This window comes from Ascidia mentula, chromosome 4, assembly GCF_947561715.1.
Source record: "Ascidia mentula chromosome 4, kaAscMent1.1, whole genome shotgun sequence".
Taxonomy (NCBI): Eukaryota; Metazoa; Chordata; class Ascidiacea; order Phlebobranchia; family Ascidiidae; genus Ascidia; species Ascidia mentula.
This window is the reverse complement of record NC_138569.1, coordinates 14,410,454-14,432,437: the sequence shown is the minus strand read 5'-3', so window position 1 is coordinate 14,432,437 and position 21,984 is coordinate 14,410,454. Positions and strand designations below refer to the sequence as shown.

At 39.5% G+C, this 21,984-nt stretch overlaps 1 protein-coding gene across 1 annotated transcript; it reads left to right on the top strand.

The window, feature by feature from the left end:
* Nucleotides 1–20: 20 nt before the first annotated feature.
* LOC145897707 (cilia- and flagella-associated protein 54-like) lies at nt 21–21,320 on the top strand. The gene is made up of 54 exons (XM_082986106.1): nt 21–252; nt 551–818; nt 889–1,104; nt 1,167–1,310; nt 1,368–1,469; nt 1,535–1,648; nt 1,736–1,931; nt 2,074–2,172; nt 2,234–2,346; nt 2,714–3,033; nt 3,237–3,360; nt 3,426–3,555; nt 3,784–3,989; nt 4,186–4,349; nt 4,554–4,730; nt 4,954–5,098; nt 5,166–5,244; nt 5,494–5,693; nt 6,010–6,295; nt 6,596–6,756; nt 6,918–7,040; nt 7,103–7,242; nt 7,542–7,767; nt 7,920–8,146; nt 8,472–8,628; nt 8,772–8,921; nt 9,220–9,370; nt 9,972–10,156; nt 10,543–10,703; nt 10,924–11,166; nt 11,314–11,511; nt 11,754–11,906; nt 11,966–12,100; nt 12,307–12,465; nt 12,962–13,094; nt 13,154–13,286; nt 13,637–13,817; nt 14,283–14,483; nt 14,716–14,929; nt 15,277–15,476; nt 15,818–15,984; nt 16,268–16,410; nt 16,664–16,846; nt 16,930–17,034; nt 17,177–17,305; nt 17,443–17,616; nt 17,910–18,098; nt 18,371–18,496; nt 18,574–18,747; nt 19,001–19,237; nt 19,430–19,632; nt 19,730–19,833; nt 20,381–20,682; nt 20,954–21,320. The coding sequence occupies exons 1-54, from the start codon at nt 65–67 to the stop codon at nt 21,254–21,256; spliced, it is 9,441 nt and encodes a 3,146-aa protein (XP_082842232.1). The 5' UTR covers nt 21–64; the 3' UTR covers nt 21,257–21,320.
* Nucleotides 21,321–21,984: the final 664 nt, after the last annotated feature.

Below are 21,984 nucleotides of genomic sequence, written 5' to 3'. Positions count from 1 at the left end.
TTTTATTAAACCAGATTTAGGTGCCATGCTTAATCTGACAATGTGTGGTCCTTAACCTGTAAAAATGGCATCAACACTCATTAATGTAGCATTGTCAAGCATCCGACCAGCCCATGCTTCATATTATGGAGACATTGATGAAACTAATCCTGTGGTGTGTGCTGCTGAGAAAGAGATAAAGGGAGTTTTGGCATATTTTACAAAAAAGGCCGCAACACCTGCAAAAACTGAAAGTGAAGCATGCTCCAGGGGGCAAGTCATTTTCATATTTTGTAATATGGTTTATTCTATACTACATGTCTGGTGTCTAATACTAAATCAACCAATGAATTAGTTGTTTGCATTGGTAGTTAGTTTAAACACATGCATACAATTTCTGACAAAACTGTGCACCTAATATACCATGAACCAAAATGGATGACAGTTGTCAGTGTGCTTTTTTCTAGAGATTTATATCAGGATTCACTGATTTTTATTAACGTACATAGATTTTTATTTACATACAGATTATATATCCCAACTGTTGTTCATAATTGTAAGTTTTCTGCAGGTCGAATTGGTTGTTTGACATATGGAACAAGTTTGAACCGCGTCTTCCCCTTGAACTATTTTACAACAAACTTATTGAAGTTGGAGATTATCTGCACCAACATGGCTTCTATGATGTTGCAAGTCGTCAGTGTTTTGGAAGATATATACAGACACGCTACAAACAGCTTCCTTATAACTACACCTATGATGTACAGCAATACAAAGAAACATATTTTGATGACAAACAGGACATGCAAGATAGCGTTCTTACTTCAAGAGCTATTTTGGTAGTTACTGGCATTGTGCATAACTTCATTTTGAAACATGTTTAGAAAAAATATTTATTAAAATTCACAGGGTATTTACATGTGTGAGTACAAGAGTATTTTTGAATTGGACTCCAGCCTGAATATGTGCGACTCTGTTGAAAAGATTCAAAGAATATTACATGGATTAAGGACATTCATGCAATGTCTGTTGTCATATGAATCTTTATTCTGGATTCTGTACAACTGCACAATTGTTATGTACCAAATTTGCAGGTTGTTAATGACCTCTGGAAATTCTATAAAGGTATTTTGTTACTGTAAAATCTTGATCTCTGATGTTTACTTGCCTAATTTGTTTTAATTTAGGCAATAGAGTTTCTTTTGTGGGCAGCAGTTACTATGGAAACATCAGTTCCCCTGCTTGGAGTTAAATACCTGACTTGGCGAGTTACATTGTATTCTGCAGTGTGTTTGGCATACTATGACTGCAAGGCTGGGCATCATGCTGAGGTACAATGATAGTAAAGTTTTATGCTATGTCACACAATGATTTATTTATTTTCTTAGGCCTTTGCCCGAAGAGCACTTGGCAAATTGCAGGAACTTAGTGAGTTGGAGAGATTGAGTGACAGCTCTGAAAGTGTCAACACTCAGCTTGTTTTTCGCCAGGTTCAAGCCTGTTTTACTGTGTTGTTTTATCCTAACTTGATTTGTAAAAGTTTACCGTGAATTAGGCCACAGCAAAAATGGCATCCATGGTTTTCAAGAGAAGTGTTTATGAAACAAGAAGAAAACCAAAAGGAATGTTAAGACCTAAAGTAAAAAATAACCTGAAAGAAGCTGCCCAGGTATCAAGTGAACTGCATTTTGTTTAAGTTTTTTTTAATGCTATTTACAAAAAAAAACTTATGTCACACAGAGTTTTATTTGTGTAGTTGACTTGGCCCAGAACTGTCACTGAAAAGTTGCTGAGTGAAATGTTTGAAGGGGGAGCAGCTCAGTTTCTTGCTATATTGGAAGCACTATCAGATTCACACAGAAGAACTTTACAAACTGGACCATCATCTTCTGATTCTGATTTAAATGATGTCACTGCTGAACTGTTCTTTGCTGGAAAAGAAATTATAGCGGGTAATTTAAAAACAAAAGTGTGAATTTAAGGTTTTTGGAGGTTCTTTTATCATGCGATTTGCTGACGAAAATAATAATTCTAAATGCATTATCTATCAATGTAACTTGTCCAAGCATTTATGATCACTCTGGGCTTGCGTAGGTGGTGGAGGAAGCAAAAGTCACATGGCAAGTGGGGCTGATCACTCAGTTTTAGCTGGAGTCAGACATGACAAGTCATTGATACAACTTGCTGCAGCTGGTGGGTCTAGCATGTTACAATCATTGACATTTTGTTAATTTTCAAATAATTTTGTTTCAAGGTGAGGATGGGGTGACACTAATAAGTGTTGTCAGATTTATCAAGCTTGCATTTTGCTTTGAGCAATGGTCAACATTTAATACCATGCTTGATTGTGCTTTGATCTATATCAAGGTAAGGAGATTCTGCACTAGATAACCAGCATCATTTTAGGGGGTTTTAGAAATCAATTTTTAACCACTCAATTCTACATAACCAATAACCAGGTAACATGATTGCAATTTTTCAGCTGCAGACAGTAGTGCACACTGTTTTGACCTATAAGGTCTTATCAGTGCAACTGGACTAGCTTTTAATCTGGCATGCACAGAGATGTCCACTCTGTGGCACCTTTCGTTCAATGGCGATTGATTTGGTATCCAACTTGATCTCAATGATTATTAATTCTCTTTTGAATATATAGAACTGTAACGTGTTGTCCAAATTATACAGTTTTGATTTAATATTATTGTCATGAATTCTGTTTCTTTCTTTGGTGTAGAAATCCGGGGATGGCACGCAACAAGATGGATCAAGTGAGCACAGTGGAACAGAACTATGCCTTGCCTTGCTCCTTGTGATGGAACGATTGGTTCACTCACGTTCCCAAAAGCGAATTGCCACTACTACCAGTGGCTCTGTGATGCCCTCGGGTGGTGATGATACTGCTGATTCGGTCGCACCTCCTCCGACCCAAGGGTCTATTCGTTCCGTGCAGATCAGCGATGACTTGGTTAACATGGCTGAGACAGTTTTTTACTGCATAAATGAACCTGCCTTGTTCTCTCCACAAGGCTTGGACTTGGATGTTCTTATTGACAGGTCTGGAATTTTGTATATTTGTTCAAGTTTGTCAAAAGTGCTAAGAGCACAAGTTTAATTTTATGTAAAACATGTTTTGAGCCTAGTCGTTGGATTTCATGACTAATTGTTTTGAGTTACAACAAGCTAATTTCTGTTTTCAATCATTGAAGTAAAAGTTTTCTTTTTAATTATTGTCACAAAGTTTGTGTTTACCTTCATAGAGACATGATTGTGGATGCAAGTCTGCTGTTATGGCAAAAATGTAAGATGGTTTTTGGAAAATTTCATTCTGGTTCAAGGACAGATATGGGCAGTATACTACAAAAAACTGGAAGTCCTGGAAAAGTAAGTTAATTCTGTCTCTCCATAGTCCACACCCTTAAGACACACAGCTGCATTTTATTGTGCAGTGGATTCATATTTTGAGCATTGTTCATTCATCCTTAATGTGGAGTGGAATTGGAGCAGTTGATCCTGAACTTATAGCAGAGGTTTCCTTGAGACTGTCCCTTGCTTTGGAATCTTTTGCAGGCACAGAAGGTCAGTTGAGGTTCAATATATGATGTTTGGTTTAATCTTATCATATTTTTTCTTATTCTGTATTCTTCTCCTTTGATTAGTATATGATTGAAAACAGAACGAGTGTCTGCCATGAACATATTAAAATCAGAAACTATCACAAATTATAGTGCTTAGGGATTTTTGTGAACTACTTTGTTGAATAATTTTCATGAATATTAACAATAAAATTGTGTTTTTTACTATTAGGATCCCCATATCAAGCAGATGATATCGGAAACGCTTCCAGGCATTCCATGCATTCAACCTTACAACTTTCCCCAGCATCACAGCTAGGCAATGCACTGCAAGTAGTTAAAGATGGAATAGAATCACTAACAGCTGGTCGGTCAAACATGGCAACTAATGATGCTAAGTTTGTGGCTGACATTTCCTGGATGCCTAAAGATGAACAGGTGCCAAAAACACAATGTGCAAGTAATTCTTTTCATGAAAATAATGGAAAATTATTAAAAGAGACATTTATTATGTAGAAATTTTATGGTTTATAAGTTTACCAATCACCATTCCCAAATACTCTTTTCCCCAATTTTACATTTTCACAAAGATGATTTCACAAAAGCATTGCATTGGGTTTTCTTACATTTTCAGATAGTGGATGATTTTACTCCAACATCTGAACAATTTATTCGTGATCTCCATGTGGAGTTGCTCACAATACATCACAGGATTGCATTAAAACTAATTAATTATAATGCTTCCCAACAATCACTGCAGCATGAAGGGAATATCTCCAGCAGAACTACATCCATGATGTAAGATGTTGTCATAAACAATTATACAGTTTGGTTCATGTATGTTCTATTGTGTAAGGTGTGCTTTGTTTATAATCACAAATCATTTTACTAGTCCTTGTACAGATACCCTTTATCAACTTGTAAACGACATTCGAATAAAGTGAGCTAAAAAGTATTTAGCTGAAATTGTGCTTATTTTAGTAAAACTATATTTTTTTTCAGTGCTATAAAGAGTTTGACTGAATCGAGTTTGAACGCAAGTGTTGGCGGTTCCGTTCTTTCCAAAGCGATTATGTTGATGCAGAAGGCCGACCAGCAATCGTCCGATGATTCCAAAACTGAGAAGTTACTAACAAAAGCTGCTGCAACCATTCAAAAAGCCCAAGCTGAAGAAAAGGCGTAAGTGCTATACCCAGTGTTATGGTTGGGTTTCATGCATGGACATTGAGCTTTAGTTGAATTTTCCTATTTGTATTTAAGTGGTGCCATATTTTTGTATCACTTTTGCATGCAGGCTGATTATGGAGATTTCTAAAACAGACACAACAGATAACTAAGCTTTTTCAAACAGTTTTTGGCCTTAGAGCTGAAGAAAAAATTCAAATGTTATTGTGTTTTATAGATTGTTTGAAGATAGTTGGCTGAGGTTGAACAGAAGTGAATCTGATGAGGAATATTCCCCAATTCCTCCTCCTCCAATTCTTCTCTCCAGATCTCCAGGTTCGATGACATTCAAACCAGCTTATTTTTCTCCGGATGGTGCCAAGGTATGGGCTCCAACAATAAACTTTTTACGCGGTGATTTTCAAAAGTTTATATTGCATTAAATCGCAGGTTGCGTGGTACAGAATATTTGGCAGGCTTGCTGCTGGTTCTAATGTCAAAGTGCGTCTGAATGACTATTACCTACCAGGTACGTGTTTCAACATTGGGTATTAAAATGGTGTATTTTTGTATTTAGATCACGTAATGCAATCGTGCTACATCATAACCTGGATTAAAAATAACTTGCTGAGATAATCAATGAAATATCTTTCATGCAACATGGACTACCTGCGGTCAACAACGCACTTAAGCTAGTATTACTAATTTGCCGATGAATGCTTTCCTACAACAACTTATAGAAAGAAAACCAATTAATCTCATCTCATTTGATCCCTAGGAACGGGTGAAGAAGTACCTGCTGGAAGGAATTGTGAGTTACGGGTGGACGGTTTGGAACCGAACCAGAGGTACGTGTTTGCTGTGGCAGCATACACTAGCGACGGAAAACTGATAGGAGGATCTGTCGGTACAACAGGACGTTCTATCGTCGCTTGCCACCCGCTTTCTGTGCTATCAACTTGGGGCTTTCTGGCGCAGGTACGACTTGGTGCTTTGTTTCCCTTACGCAATAACTCTACGGTTATTATATTATGCTGGTGACTTTTTTATACACAGTTAAAAAGTAGTAAACGGAAAAAATTCATTTACCTGAAAATATATGTCGGATTAGCCAGCATCGCAGTAACATTGCTGCTTAAAACAGATACAGTTAGTTTTTCGTCGTAGAGTGCCACTATTACTTTTCCGTTAGTCACCATAAGCTTCTGGACAATTGTAGTTAAACTATAGTATGCGACGAAACAGACAAAAAACGTTCATCTCAATCTCAATATATTTGTTTGTTAACTTACAGATGAGCTACAAACTTGGTTGCATCAGTGTTTCCAAACAAGCTTGCACAGTTTTGTGGAACCATTTTGTTGAAACCGAGTCTAACATCTCCACTGAAGCTTGGACCAGCACTTCTCGCCAAGACTTCGCACTTACCACCTACCACCTCGACCAGCAGGTGGCGCTCGCAAGTTCGCCGGTGCTGCTACGTCACGCTCTGACGTCAATTTTCGTTGGCGTGGAAACAGCCGTGCGTGAGAACGAAGTATTCTGCAATAAGTTGTGCACCAAGGGTCCACTCATGCCAAGTGGGTTGAATTTTTGGTTGTTAATGTGGCGATATTTGAACTAATGATCAAAATTAACTTTCACTGTGTTAAAATTTAATTTTAAGATAAAATGATAAAAACGACAAGTTTGCATAAATAACCGTGTGTTAAATATACAAATTGTATACATTTGTACATGTGTATTTTTGCTAATATTTTTATTATCTGTACATTTTTTGAAACGTTGTCTTGTACTCAAGGCCATGTATAAACAAGTCACTACTGTACCACGTATACGTATATATACTTTTCTTGTACGTTCTTTTATCTACTTTAAAGGTCAAATTTCGCGTTTACGGGAATGTGAACGTATGCTGGTCGTCATGGAAATAGCTGGTTGGTTGAACGACACATCCATGTTACTTCAAGCTGTTGTGCAAACATACGGTTTGATCGCACCCATCATACAAGCCGATGTGTCTGTCATCCCAGTCCTACAGGTATCAACACACTTGTAATATATATACATAAGATATTGCCCTATTTTCTGAATCATTTTCCCCAAACTTACTCAAGAACGATCATACATTGGTTGAAATGAATAAATTTCATTGTTTGTTTTCTTCATTTCATACTAAACACTATCACAATATACACCAAGGTTGCATCGAGATGTCATTCCGCTCTGCAAGAGGTGAGTGGAGCACTCAAACTAAAGAAATCATCCCACATCACCGAATCTCTTCACCACATGGTGGCGGTGCTCACAAACTACATTGCCAAGGTTTGTTGCCTGAGGAAATTCTATGTCTTTTGTCTCTTCACACAACCTATTTTGAACTACAGGTGACAAAGGCTTATGGGAAAAACCAAGCGGCGTTGAGTGCCATAGAGTCTGGTAAACAGATGCTCCGGATGGAGGGAAATTCGTTCGTTTTGGGCGAAAGTGCGAATTCGGAAGAGCAAAGTAGTGCAAAGCGAAACAAGTGGGAAATATATCATTTGTGTGATTTTAACACTTTAGGTGTCAAGAAATAGCAGCGAATACGTGTGCAAGTTTTATAGCAAATTTGCTGGAATTTAACATGTCTGCAGAATTATTGAAATTTATCAGAAACTAATATATAATTCCGAGTACCGAAGCCATTCCAAACAAACTAGAAACCAAACTTAAAAAAAAAAATTGCCATTCGAACCGTGGCTTACATCTGATCATTTTATCTAATTATACTATTTCCATTCATGCACAGGATAAAACATATCACCAAATTATGGCCTTTTACAGATCCAGAAAGGCAGCGGTTCCTGAAGTTGTGTCGAACTTGGAACTGGCAGCATTGGAAGAACGTTTGGCCGAAATGTCGCGAGAAACACGAGCCGCCGGCGAGCTAACAGGATTTGAAGACGCTTCGCAAATTCTCGCTCGTCTTTGCCGCATGAAACCAATTGTGGCGTACAGGGAACTGGCAAAGTTTCGTCGTCGCAACAGATATTTGGAGTTTTTCGTTTTCGTAAGTTGGGGATTTATGTTGTTTGGGTGAAGTTCGCCCATGATGCGTTTAGTAGTTAAATTTAGTAGTTATTACATTAAGCATCGTATTTATTTCGAGATTATTGTTGCTTTGATCTGATGCTTTTCCAAAATATGTTGCAATTGTTTTAGGTACTTCGGAAGGCGTTACGTCTCCAGCAAATCGACCTGGCCATAGAGTGGTCCAAGGAAGTTCTTACCAACCTTCATCGTCGCAACGACACGTTCGCCGTTAATCGCTCGGTAGTCTCGAAGCAGCCTGGTGGAGTGGCTGTCCAGGGAGACGAAGCTCGGAAGTATGCAGCGGCTGTCGTGGAGTTTTCGCAGGATGCGGCCAAGAAGTCCAAAGCAAAGCAGAAGTAAGTTAGAGAAATTTGGTTGTCCGACCACGTAGTATAGATATACGGACCTTAATTTTATATTCATAAATTCCTTTATTTAAATTTGACGGATATTCTGTAGATTGTGAAAAAGCTTCATTTTAAAGTCAATTGAAGGTAATTTTTTTAGTTAGTTAAAACAAACTCTTGAAAGGATTTGGTAAGCAAAATTCAAATATTTTCGTGCGTTCTGTCGCAGTATCAATGAAAAAGCTGAAAATGTTTAAAAAAATAAGCAAAAACTTCAGATTGGTGCCTTGTGTGACGCTGCTTCTGTAATCACTGCACTGAAACCTTCGCTCAGGGATAAACAAAAGAAACTAGCGATTCTTCGCAAGAGAAGTGGACCGAACCCGACCAGTGAAGGACAAGAGGAAGCGGAAATTAACGCCCTCTGTCTTCTCGAACAACACTACGTTGAGTTTTACCGAAACTCAGTAAAACGTAAAAAATTGCGAAAGGTTGGTGAAAAAACAGCTCTGCCGAAGAATTGACAAATTATCCCCACGTATAGCCTTTAAACAACGATTAAATGATTTTATTAGTGTCATCTCCTGTATAGATTTCATTTTCTTGACCATTTATCATATTGTTTTTGTCGTAGATATCATCCGATGAAATGCCGTGGCGAGCCGAATTTAACCACTTGATGGCGCTATTGCATTACGACGTTTTTCTTGATAAGATTCGTGAAAGGAATCAGATGCTGGGAGTTAAGACCCCTAAGTCCCAAACGGTTGAATACCTTGATCAGGTAATTGTATACAATGACAGTAAGTCTAAAATACAATCGTACGCTGAAAATTAGTGTTTTCACAGTGGAAGATATTACTGCTAAAAGTACACATTGTGTTCGCACGTTCGTTTTCTTGTTGTTTTTTCGCATGTCTATAATTCAAAAACCGTTCTTGAAAATATTCCAAAATATCAGTTTTGTCTTTACCATAATAAGCTTTGCCAACAATAACGCACACTTAATTACAGAAATGACCTGCACAGTTGAGCGATTTTGCCCTAAACAAAGCAATTATTTCCATGTGCGTTTCATCCAGGGTTGGTGGTCATTTGACACGTGTGGAACTCTCGTGGTTGGTTGGAGCGACACAAATCAACAGCAATTCCATGAGTGTCATTCAGAGGCAGAAACGGAAGTAGTTCGAGCTCTTGAAAAGGCCGCACAAATCGCAATCTCATCATCACTCGGTAAGTTGAATTCACCCCGATCCCGAATTGCCGACGCGATTATTGTTTAACATAATACCTATTGTGCGCACGGTTGGGTACAAAACATGGCAAGAAAATCTCAAATGAACCCTTATGTGCTAAATGGAAACCACATTAGCGTGTCAAATGTAATCAGGGTTGCTACATATTGTGCTTATTTTTACGGGCAATCTTCTAAACGCTAGAAACGCTTTTATTTGCAAGAAACGATAAATCTTATTTTAAAATCGGATAAGTTTCCATAATAAATCCAATGCATCAAAAAGCAGCGTGTTTATTTTTGGTCCAGACCGATTGTGACCCCGCACATACTTTAAATTATCCCGTGCAAACTTAACTCATTGTCTATACTTTAATTTTTGCTGCCAGGCATATTAATTAATGGGAATTGTTCTTCTGGCACTTAAATTTCTCCTTTCCAAATTACAAAACTACATCAGCCCAAGTTGAACTACATCAGCCCAAATGTTTATCACCACACCCTTACCCTCAAAAACCAATATTGTTTTAAAAAAGTTTATGTACAGATATATAAACGTGTTTCTGTTATGAAAAAATGTTTATTTATTCGACCGTCAAGTTGCCGAACCAGTTCCTCCTCCACAACCGACATCGGTTTCAGCGGTGACTGAAGATGAAGCTGGGGGTCGACCTGACAGTGGACGCACACAGAGAACAAATTCCCCCACCTCTATATTATCAGCTCAAACATTCGACCTGGAAGTTCAAGCCCTTCAACCATCAGTATTACTAGATTGCTTCAAGGTGATAAATACGCGAAGGGCGGGGACGTTAGTGTGTTTTAAGTACTGCCTTACGCGAAACAGAGCAATGTTCAAGTTTTTACCTTTGGCGTTTCAAATGAAAGTTTGAGTACTTTAAATCCCATGCTATTTTTATGGCCAACAAAGACTCAGTAACAGCGTTTGTCTATTTGTAAGCGGTACCGATAATATATATATCGTGAACAACATCAAACAAACGACTTATGATCACTTTTGTCATAACCTTTCAAACGTCAATTGGGAGGATTTAATACGTCATGTCTGTAATTATTGTTTTTAGCGTTTATTGCCGTGTCCCTTACAAGTGTAATGTTAAATCTTAGCAAACATTTTCAAAACATCAAACCATCAGAGTTTTTTCACCAGACTTCGATGTTGAGTTTTCGCCGTGGTTTGGTTCTTGCTCACCGCGGCCGTCACTGGACCCTCCTACAGAATATCGCGAAATCCCTAATGTCTTCTCTAGCGTCTTCCCTGCAAGCAATGACCGACAACGTGGAACCGACAGTGACTGTGGAACAAATCAGGTAAATACCGAATCTCGTCGTTATGGGTTGCATGTTATTGTGTACATAACAGCTAAATTTGTTTTTTGCCGACTCGCCTGCATTTTACACTGAAAATGATTGTAGTACAACAATCGAAACGTCTGTATCATAAAATTCTCGACTACTGCATTTGCTTCTACGAAACTTTATAATGCTGGCTTCTGTTAACCCGGGAATCTCTAATTACTTTCTTTCACAGAGCGGTTGTGTGGCAGCCTGTTGCCATTGCGGCGGATTTGCTACTGGATATGCTGGTTCAGATGCAGAACGTTAAGCTAGGTGGAATTTGGCCGGTGACGAGTTTTGTTGGTGACATGACGAGCGTTAAAGGGGGAACTTCACTTAGGTTTGAGGAATATGTGGATGACGTCAGTCTCGCCGACGTCCCGCTTGTGAAACATATCGTCATGCAAGCTCTTCAACTTCTGCACTTTGAATCAAGGTGAATTTGGAGCGTTTCGCAATAAGGAACAATTTAAATGCAACACCCACGAAAGTCAAATAACACCTGCATATTTGAAATTTTGCTTTTATTTTTGGAAAAAACAATCACGACTTCCATTAAAAGTTTTTATTTACTCATAAACAGATGGGAGGGTTTGGTTGATATCTGCTTGCGTTTCTCGGCCCTCACTCATGATCGCTACAGCGACATCGTCAGCCCCGTCCTCATCCACGCTCAGCACAGACTGCGAGACAGAGTGAGAATTTACGCGGGCGAGCAACATCCGCAGTCGCACTTTGTCGGTGCCGCACAAGAGTTGGGAAAAAAGAAAGTCGACAACAGGTGTGTGGATAGACTGACTGTATTGTGACTGTAATACGGCATTAGTAGTCAACGTTGACAATATGTCTTTATGTATTGACGTGGTTGGTCTCGGTTTCAACATGTACAAACCCCCTGCAACAGAATTTTTCTACGTCTACACCGTTTTGATTTTACTGAAGTTTGAATACTGCGACCAAAACATTCGGACTCTTTTACTTTTTAGACGTTTTTAACTCAAATCCAAAACTTCGCGTTTACAGGGATTACCTGCGCCACAACTTGCAAGTCAACTTTCTCAGCGATGCATCTTCTATTGGTGTTGGTGGTCATATTGATCCCGCTTCTCATGACGTATACGGAAGCGGAAGACGCGCTCTAGCGCTCTCTTGTGTGCCATTTGATCCTGTCCACAGGTAATCTGAACGAATTGCTTAGTTAAACTAATGTTACCCAATAATGTATTATTCCACAGCATGGAATTGCTGCGCATGGCGATGTCGCAGTCTCAGTACATGTCCAGGGCGTTGCAGCATTCGCGGAGATTGCTGTCAATATATTTGGCCTCTCAACACAGCCGCGGCGCGAAATCACGGAAAACAAGCGCCAAGTATGAAGAATTGTTTAAGCTTGTAATATAGTCTCCGTGTTTTCAATGTGCCTACTTTGAATTGCCGTCATTCGTGTTTTAACACCGAAACGACAAAACTGCAAATGAGTAGTGTCCGAAAATTTATACATGTGTATTTAGCCAAAAAGATATCTGTTAAATTGCTTTCAAACTGCCATCAATTTTATTTTCTTTATAATATTCAGACTGGACTCGGCGAGTTCTTGCGTTGAATTTACATCCAAGCACGAAGAACCACACTCGTCCAGCCCTCCTGACGTCACAAACCTTGACTTCCATTCAACTGACGTCATCGAAACACTAGCTTCGTCTCAACTTTCCACCGTCATCCAGTCATACAACAGGTACATATGTCGTGATGTGTTTGTTGTGGTGCCGAGTGCTAAACAACTTGTTTTTTTTTCTCTTTGTATTATTTGTAAGTTGTGATCCCCAATGTAGCCAGGGTTAATCGAGGCCAGCATGCACATGTACATAAGTTGCAAAGCAAAATACATTTAAATTAAGGTAAACTTAAAGTACATGGTGTACACGCTATAAGGTATATGTGTGCTTAACACAAACAATCCGTCGTCACATAGACCTGGGGTCCCCCAAAAACGTCGCGCGGGCCGGATCCACAAAGATTTATTCAGTCGGTCAGCCTGGCTTGGCTCCAAAAAACAAAACAAAAATTACAATGCACTGCCAGATAAATCTCGGTTAATTCCGTACGTCACATCATTCAAGGCACTTTGTTACCTTGTTTGGATTCTGCTTTTTTGTCTCTGAAATTAGGAATTATTGCTAAACGAAAAGTTTTGTTGTGATATTGTTTATGTTTACAACTGTTTTTCTCAGAACAATCGAACTGTTGATGTCTCACGGCGAGCGAGATATGGTTGCGCAAGCTTCCAATGAACTCGCAGATCTCTTCTATCACCAAGGCAACAAACGCGCTGCCCACAAATGGTGGAACACCGCTCTTGATAACGTGAGTCGCAAAGAAATTATCGTGTCCTACCACTTCATCAAATGACTTTTGTTGTTTAGATTCTTGGATTAAAGGATTCCATTCATCAGTGGAGAAGTTCGGTGAAGGATAATGACAACATTCCCTCACACTTCCTGAAAACTTGTGGCGTATGGGGATGTCTTCTGGCCATTTCACTCACTTGTAAAATTGGTAACGTGGCTTTCTTTTCACTCTATCTATAGTAAAACTTTATTATCGTATTTATCGATTCGGTATCACTGCAAAAGAAAGCAAATAATGTCAACTCCAAAGTCCCCACTAAGTGGAGTAGTCTCTGTCTGGCTACTCATCCGACAAGACCGTCGTAAGTCAACTGCTGCACTAATGAGACACGATAGGTTAAAGTCTGTCTTCAACCCTACAAAACACTATTGTTTTTTATTTGCAAAAACTAGACACCTGCGATGCTTGAGTAAAATATTTCTTCTGTGAAGTTAAAAAAAGTATTGTCGTTTTTCGCAAATCAAATTCCTCCCTTCTAAACTGTTGACAATTTTTAGGCGAATTGACGGCAGTTGATGTGAGCATGAAGACTGGATGTGCTCTTGTGGCGGCTGATCTCGTCCGAGCAATCTTCCGATCCTCCCTTCCTCATCCAACCGCTGATTTCGATTACGCATCTTACGAAGTTGTTCCTACTGTGTCCGAATCTTCACTCCTAACTTCTCCCTCAAAGTCAAGGTTGTCCATATAAATTTTACCTCTAAATTTATTGACACAGATGATTTTTATCAATAGTTCGTTTTTTTAGTGTCAGTTCAAATTTAATCAAATATGCAGAATTACAATATAAAATAACCTTGTGTCAAACGCATTTATTGTTAAAATTCCTTTAGAACTGAAGATGCTTATTTTGAGCGAAACATGTATTCTTAATAATAAATGCGTTTGACACAAGGTTATTTCATATTGTAATTCTGCAAACGTGAAGTTTCCACCTGTGTCACGCACAACAAGTGGCGTTAAAAAAAGTTCGATTTCGGAATGAAAATATTAAATGTTGTTAATCAAATATGTCATTTATTTTCAAAATAACTGATTCAGCGCAGTAAAACTATTCCTTGTGTTTTGTCACTGAATTTGCCTGACATTTTCGAAATTCTTGAGAAAAATATAACAACCAGTTGTCGAAAACTCGTTTTGCAGATCTTCTGTTCTGAAATCCCGCGTTCAAGCTTGCAACGTGATGAACGGAATCGACATCTTCTCCGACAGATTCCGCTGCAACTTGCAGAGTTTAGTGGCTTCGGTTCACTGGTTGTGTGACACACTCGTCACTATGAAGTTCAGTCTTCCGGCACTTCCATCCCTGACCTTCTACCAGTATCTTGCAACCTTCGTCTGTCGGTTAGTTGCGTTATATTTCAATGTGATTTGTCAAAAAAAATTTTTTGCACGGATCTATTGATATAGCAAAGATTATTTGGATCTTTGCTTCGGCGGACACATGTGCTTTAATAATGGCTAAGCGATGTTTATCCATTGTTCATACAAATATCTAACAACTATGCATATTAGAATCATCCTGTAGTAGGGCAAAATTTCGCCTGATGTTAATTTTTTTTACTTTTTGTTGCAGGGACTTGCAGCGTTCGGTTCACTGTCGCTGCCTGAAGCTCTCCGCTCTCACCGACCTCCGCATGTTCAAGGAAGCAACGAGCGAAGCGTTGAACTTGTTGTATGGAGTACGACTTCCTCATTCCAGTGACGTGGCTTACAGACCCCCAGACACCCCCGTGCCAACTGTGGTGTTCAACACAAAGAAACAAATCGAAGATGTGGAAAATTTGAAAGTAAGTGACGTAAACATGCGAAAATAATTTTCAGTGAATAAAATACATGTTTTGCCATGAAATTTCGATCTACAATTTTTTGTTTAAACATTATGTTTTGATGTGAACCACGTGCGTGACTTGTACGCGAAAATGCAATATAATTCGTCGTATTATTGTCTTTCTTATTTAATTATCATTGAAAATTCCGATTTAATTAAATATTTTTTTGTTTTAAATTACCTGTTCATTGCATGTGTTCATTGTGCACCTCAAACAGATAAGGGTTTCCCTTACATGTGAACTTTAGTCATGACAGAAAACAAGGAGTATTCAAGTGATCCAAATTTAACTATGTAACTTTCAAGGCGATGGAAGTAGTTGCAAGCAAGCGTGTTTCTTCTTCCCTGTCGACACTTTACGGCCCCCACCTCACCTGCGAGGTTACTCTGGGTCAAGCTCGCCTTCTCGTCCACCTAGCTTCCTGCATCACAAAAATACCGCAAAAACCAACTGCTACAGATCTTCAATTTGTGTCTCCTGACTTTCAAACAGAGATCCGACACAGGTGAGAAGAAAAATGACTTCTTTTCGTTTTTGATAAATTAACTTAAACCTACGGCGGATTCAGAAAATTTCTCTTGGGTGGCAGTTTCTATTTGAAACTCATTGTGACGCAATTGTACCAGTTTTAGGCGTTAGACGGTTATGCATGTGACGACCGCAAATCAACCCTATTAGTCAACCCTTGTGTAACTGCAGCGTTTTTTAGTGCCATAGCATATTGAGGGGTCCCCCTCCGGGATCCGGCCCTCACTAAAACTGTGCCCAACTCCGCACGATACAAATCTCAACATAAAATACATTTTTTTCGACTTTAAAAAAGTTATGAACGTGTGGATTGTGTAGATCACAGTCATTATCTCCAAAGTCCGGTCCGCATGGAAAGGGGCTTCCCCACTTGGCGGATGACGTCAGATCAAACATCAGCGCTTTCTCGACAGCATCCGCTTCCAAATACGTCAACAAGTTATTCACGAAGCGCGATCGACCGGTTGGCCAGCAGTTGCTAAAAGGTCAAGGTTCAAAGTTTTAAGAGGTTTTAACAGACACAGGTTCCAAAAAGATACAAGATTAAGCAAAAACGTTCTGTATGCTTCGACAAACGTTCTGTAATGCTTCGACAACTATGCATCAAAATCAAATTCTAATGTAGGCATTTTGTTCATATGTAAAGATTTCCATTCATCGCGTGTTAAACTTACTTTAAAGCTTGACACAGCGAGAAAAAATGTATTCTGCAAAAACTTCGTTTCTGTGTGCCGTGAAAGTTTTTCTTTGAATTCAACCTTTGTACAGGTATGTTGCTTTCTGTTGCCGAACACCTGACTGCAGTAATGGCTCAAATTTTCAAAACAAGTGACGAACCACTCACTGCGTCAGAATTATATTTGCTGGTCAGTTGTCACTACTTGCTCTCGGAAATCCACGAGCAGCGTCAGGTGAGTTTCTCTGTCCAATGTAACCCGTATATTTTGCATTGTACCTTAAACTTGTGGTATTTGGATTGTTGAATCATGCGCCATTTTTATCGCAAACGTTCGTTATGAACAGCTGTGTGCAAACTCTAAAATTACTTTATTTTTTTTAATAATCTGTCCTTCTGGTACAATCAACGTGAATTTTATTGTCCGACGTTTCACCTGCTATTTTGCTGGGCTTCAACAGGCTAATCCTCTCGTATTATTTTGTCAGTTATCGACCGTAAGTGCAGCCGAGGCGCTCTCCGCTCTCCACGTGTTGCAGAATTCCAGTTTGTTCGACCAACTACCGACTCACACCACCAGAAAACTCCGCTCTGCGTTAAGGAAGAAAAAGTTGGCGACCGATACAACGGAAAGATCGAACACGCAGATTCCACAACAAGAACCTTTCCAAGTAAGCCTTCGAACTGTCATAGTGTAACAAAATCTTAGAATCCTTTCGCTGAGTCCGAATAACAAACACACATTCCTGTTCAGGTGGTGGAACGGTTATACAGGGCTCGACTCAATGCTCGTCTATGGTTGGATTGCAGGTTGAGAATGTGTCGAGCACTCGCCACTCAAGTCAAAGGGCTTGGCAAGGCAAGACGTCCAATATACTACACTTGACGTTAATACTCAGTATTACCATAAAATAAAAAACACCATATCTTTACAAATTACCAATGAAATGATGATGAATATTAATTTAAATTCATCATTTTACAATGTCATGATACATTAGGTTGGAAATACAGCACCGGATAGCGCGGGACTGCTGGATCATTCACAAGTTCAGTTGTATTGTGCCGAAGGTCTTGCCGAGGCTGAAGCGTGTGACGATGTGGAAATGCAGGCCTTGTTTCTTATATTGGTAACGTTCGGCCGCTTTTATTGTTTATGGTGTTTCGTTGCAACAAAGTAGCAAACCCAAGAATGATAAGTCTTTGTATCACGATTTTTACGCTGTTCTCCATCTACATCGTGGTTTGTATAATTTCCATCATATAGGGTTCTACCTTGGACGGCATCTCCATACAGGAGAGCATGCATATGTTGGAAGACGCCTCTGCATCTCTTGACGATCAAGCTGAATTATCGAACAGAGCCGCGTTGGGTTTAATCGAATGCACAACACGGTTTGCTGATTTCTCCGTTATCTCCGGGTCTTCATCTGGACCTGAGGTAGTTTTTTTTTGTATAAAACTCTAGTTGATAATTGTTGAAAACTTGCAACCCCTCATTCACTTGCAAAATGTCGTCGTGGCCATTTGAAGTCTATATTCTACATGATAATATTGAATGTTCATAGTTTGTTTTGTAACAGAAGAAAGAAAAAATTGGTCATTACTCACCTAAATTATCTTAAATCTCTTAAATTTCTAGAGTAACGTGGTGCTTTGGCGTAAAACCTGTTTTTTGTAGATCTTGCTTCATATACAACTGTGCATTAAAGTTTACACTATGTATTCTTGCAGAGCATTATATCGTACAAGAGCGCACACTCCGTCCTTCTTCTCAAGGCGATGCAGGAGGGTGAAATAATATCTCATCGTGATTCCGGTGGCGAACTTTCCACAGTTGCATCTCCTCCTCGTAACATCTACTCAACATATCCAAACCTCCTCGCACAAATCAAGCTTAGATTCGCCCATGCCATGCTCCAGGTATAAATGCTATGGTTTTATTGTGGTAGTGTATGCATATATATTTATATCGTCATTTATTGCTCCAATCATTTTAGAGCATTGTTAGTGACCATCTGAAAGTAACATGCATTGTAGCTAGAACGTAAAGTTTGCTTTTAAACGTTAACGGAAGTTGGGCTGAGATTTACTCTTACAGTTTCGTGTACACAAGCACAAAGAGATATGTTCCTATTTACCACTTTACAAACAAGTTTCTTAACCATATGTTTATAATTTTAAATGTGCTGCAGACGGAATCAGTTGACGACGACCACCAGGTGGCAGCACAACTGTTAATGCAGGCAAGATCTCTATCTTCGATGTTTGTAGGAAAGGAAACGCAGCTGATGGCTGACGTACAGATTGAATTAGGAAAGGTAAACTAATATTAAATGCGATCAGTTTTACTCGGATAATGCATCTGCTTGTATCGCTTAATGTATTGACCATAAAGGTTCAACGCATGTTGATTCGCTCTGGTCAAGCCGGCCCAAGTCAGTCCAAGGCAGCTCATGCCAGTTTACGTGAAGCGGTCAAATTAAGTGAGACGCAAACAAGCGATTTGACAACAGTGAGACAAGCTCACCTCGAAACAGCACTCGTTGATTTAGCCACTATTGAAACCAAGGTAGGTTATGCTTATAGTAAAAGTAAGAACTCCTCGGCAATACAAAAAAAAAAAAAAAAATCTTTGGAGTCTAGGGTCCTTCAAACAAACTAACTTAGGCAGATGGAAAAACGCAGATTAAAAAAATGTATATTTTGGCTATTTTTTGGTAATTTACTCTAGGCTGAGTTGTAGGCCTGATATTGTCGTTCATAGGTAGATCGACTTCCCGTGGATAATGTTGCTTATGTAAAATACGACCAATTTACTTTAGTATTCCGAGGTTGCCCAACCACCCACTGAGCTTGACCGCGCTTCTTCGTCACCATCCGTGTCGGCAGGGATCATTCAGCCCAATCCGGGTCAGCGCAGTTTCTCTCTCGACGTCGGAGTTGTGTCGCAACCACTGGAACACACTCAGGCAAAGTTGCGAGTTGCCACTGCTCTCTTCTCAGCTTACCACGCAGCTAGAGGAAATCAACAGAGATCCGTTTTGCCTGGAAATCCTCAGGTAACCACTGAAACTGCGGTCATAGAGTTTTCGTTTTCATTATTCTTGTTGTAAACATTTATAATTCGACAAAGTTTTCACCATTGTTTGATTATTTAATGTGTTAGTCTAATGAGAAGGCAGTTTTTGTGCCAATAAACTAAAGCGAAGCTCTCTGGATTTGTGACAGTTACAATAAAGACTTTTGTGCAGGTGACGGCTCTGAATTTCAACCCAGAGGACAAAGCTGCGTTGCCCGATTTTGTTCTTCTCGACCTCACTACCGACCACAGCCAACTTCCGTGGACGTCACCGGGCGATGACGTCACCGTTGAGCCTCTTCTAAATGCCATTCGGGTCGGCAACAACGAACTGACGTGGATTCATGTGTTGATGTATTATGTTCTGTTGCAAAGGTGCGATGACGTGATTTGCTACGAGCCAAATCACAACCGTTAGGCGTACATTAGTTTCAGTTTAATATTTTTTTAAAAACCGCAACTCTTCTTTAAGAAAATGCCGGTTGTCAACGTTGGTTTCCGGGGGGAACACATTTGATGAAGATCAACCACCTTCCAGCTCGGAGGGAAGCGACAGAATGACGTCATTTGAACTAGGTAGCAGAAGATTTCTATGTATTTTTCAGTGCAAAATTTATGGCAATTGACTGTATCTTTCATCGGTGTTAATATTAATTGCTGTTGTACCTTAATTTAATTGTTGTTGTACCTTATACCTTATATTCTACCCTGCTGGTTTGGATGGGATTCACCATGTGACCATGTGACCTAATGACATTGTTGGTTGGTGATGGTCAAAGTGTTGATGCTCTGTGCTTTGTGTGATTGTATTGAGTTAGGTGCATGGTTGTAGCAAGTTGTTTTACTTTATAGTTAACATTAATTTATATACTTGTTTTATCATTCTATTTGAATAAGGTTATTTTTGAATAAGACATATATTAAACTTCCTGGAATATTGGGTAATTGCTCCCAAGGGCTAAAGACTGCTTTCTTTAAATACTGTCAAGGACTAAAAACTGTCCAACAGGTAAAGTAATTTAGATACAATCGGAATGTAGTTTGGTTATCTGTAAAAAAACAACTGAACTGCATTAAACAGCGTTGATCTTACTCGCCAATGCCTAACATTAGTTACTTGCAGGTGGAAAATCGACACCAGTCCGTCTACCCCTCAACAGCGGATATCTTCTCCTACGCATCTCAGCCTTGCACGAATATCTCGTCTCTCGTCTTCCTGCATACGCCGCGACAGGTCACGTGCCGCCCTTGCCGCGCGGCAAGAACTACGTGGCGTTGCAGTGGAGCCGAGAACCCGGCCAGCGCAATACCTCCCTCTTGTGGAGCGTTTACCACGCGGATGGAGCGACCGTTGATTGCGGAAGAGGGGAAGTCCCGTCAAAGTCGCTGGATAGTATTGCGACACAAGTAAATGCGCTCAGGAAGGTAAGAGAAAGTTTATTAACGCAAACGTAGTCCACTTGGGAAGTGTGACTTGTTATTTAGTTGCTGGCACAAGTACGTACCAGCCCCAAGTGTTGTTCGGTTCAAATTTTCTTTTATTGTTACTGCAGACATAAAATAGTATTTTGTTACGATTATAATTATCGAAAAAGTTGTGTGATGAAGTACAGCATATATTTGTAGCCCAAACCCTTATTACGCCACACGCATTCTAGAAACCGTGTTTTAACCGTTTCTATGTTTCCAAACACAGCGCACGGAAGAATTTTTTGGGCGAGTTTCCGCACAAGCAGAAAACACTGGAACTCGCAGAAAGAAATCACAACGAACATCCGTGGTTATTAACATCGATGCACAGCTGGAAGAGGATTGGAAACACTTACTTAACCAAATATCGGGGCTTGTGTCGGGTGATGACGAGCCAATAGCGCACATGCCTTTCGATATCAACCTGGAATCGGCTCAGAGTGTTGTGGATCTTTTTGCCAACGGTTGTTGCGTTGACGCCACTCACTTCATGTACAAGTGGCTGGTGCAGCTTTTGTGTCCAGTTTAGATGCGTGCTAATGGGTTGTGTTGTGTTTGTTTTGAAGTTATTTTTGCAAAAATATAAAAAATATAACTAATGTTGTAACAGTTACAATACATTTAATTCTTAATGAATTGTGTAGAGGAGGGTTGGTGGCTTCACTTAAATGCAAATGGAAGGTACTTTCTGTGATTCATTTTTACACAAAACAAACCTACACTTTTTTCTGCTTTTTTAGCCAAAATAATGTCCAACGGGGGGACAAAATGCCCCTGGGGGAGCGGTTAAAGTAGTTATCTCGAATATAATTTTAACCATACTTTCTGTGATTCATTTTTCCACAAAATCCACCTCAATATTTTGGTAGTTTTTCAGCTACATGTTCAACAGCACCCTCTACCAATTTACTGCCTGACTAATAACCCTGAAAACCATAGTGAAACTGCCCCAAACACGCCCTGGCAACAGCCTGTTCATTTGCGCTCATTTATCCTCATTTATCCAAAACACTGGCACCCATGCATTGTTACATACAATTAACTCTGTTACGCAGGACAGAGTTCGAGAAGGGCATTTCCCAACCAAGAAACTATTTTCCACAGAAATACAGAGTTGCGGCCTTCAGTTGCCTGCCCGAAACTGATGATGAACACAGCGTTGCTTGAAACGTCAGCTCTATGTTTAGCATACTAGCTTTGACTTCCTTGTTCAAATTCATTCATCATATATGACGTTAATTCAATTCTACTCGTGCA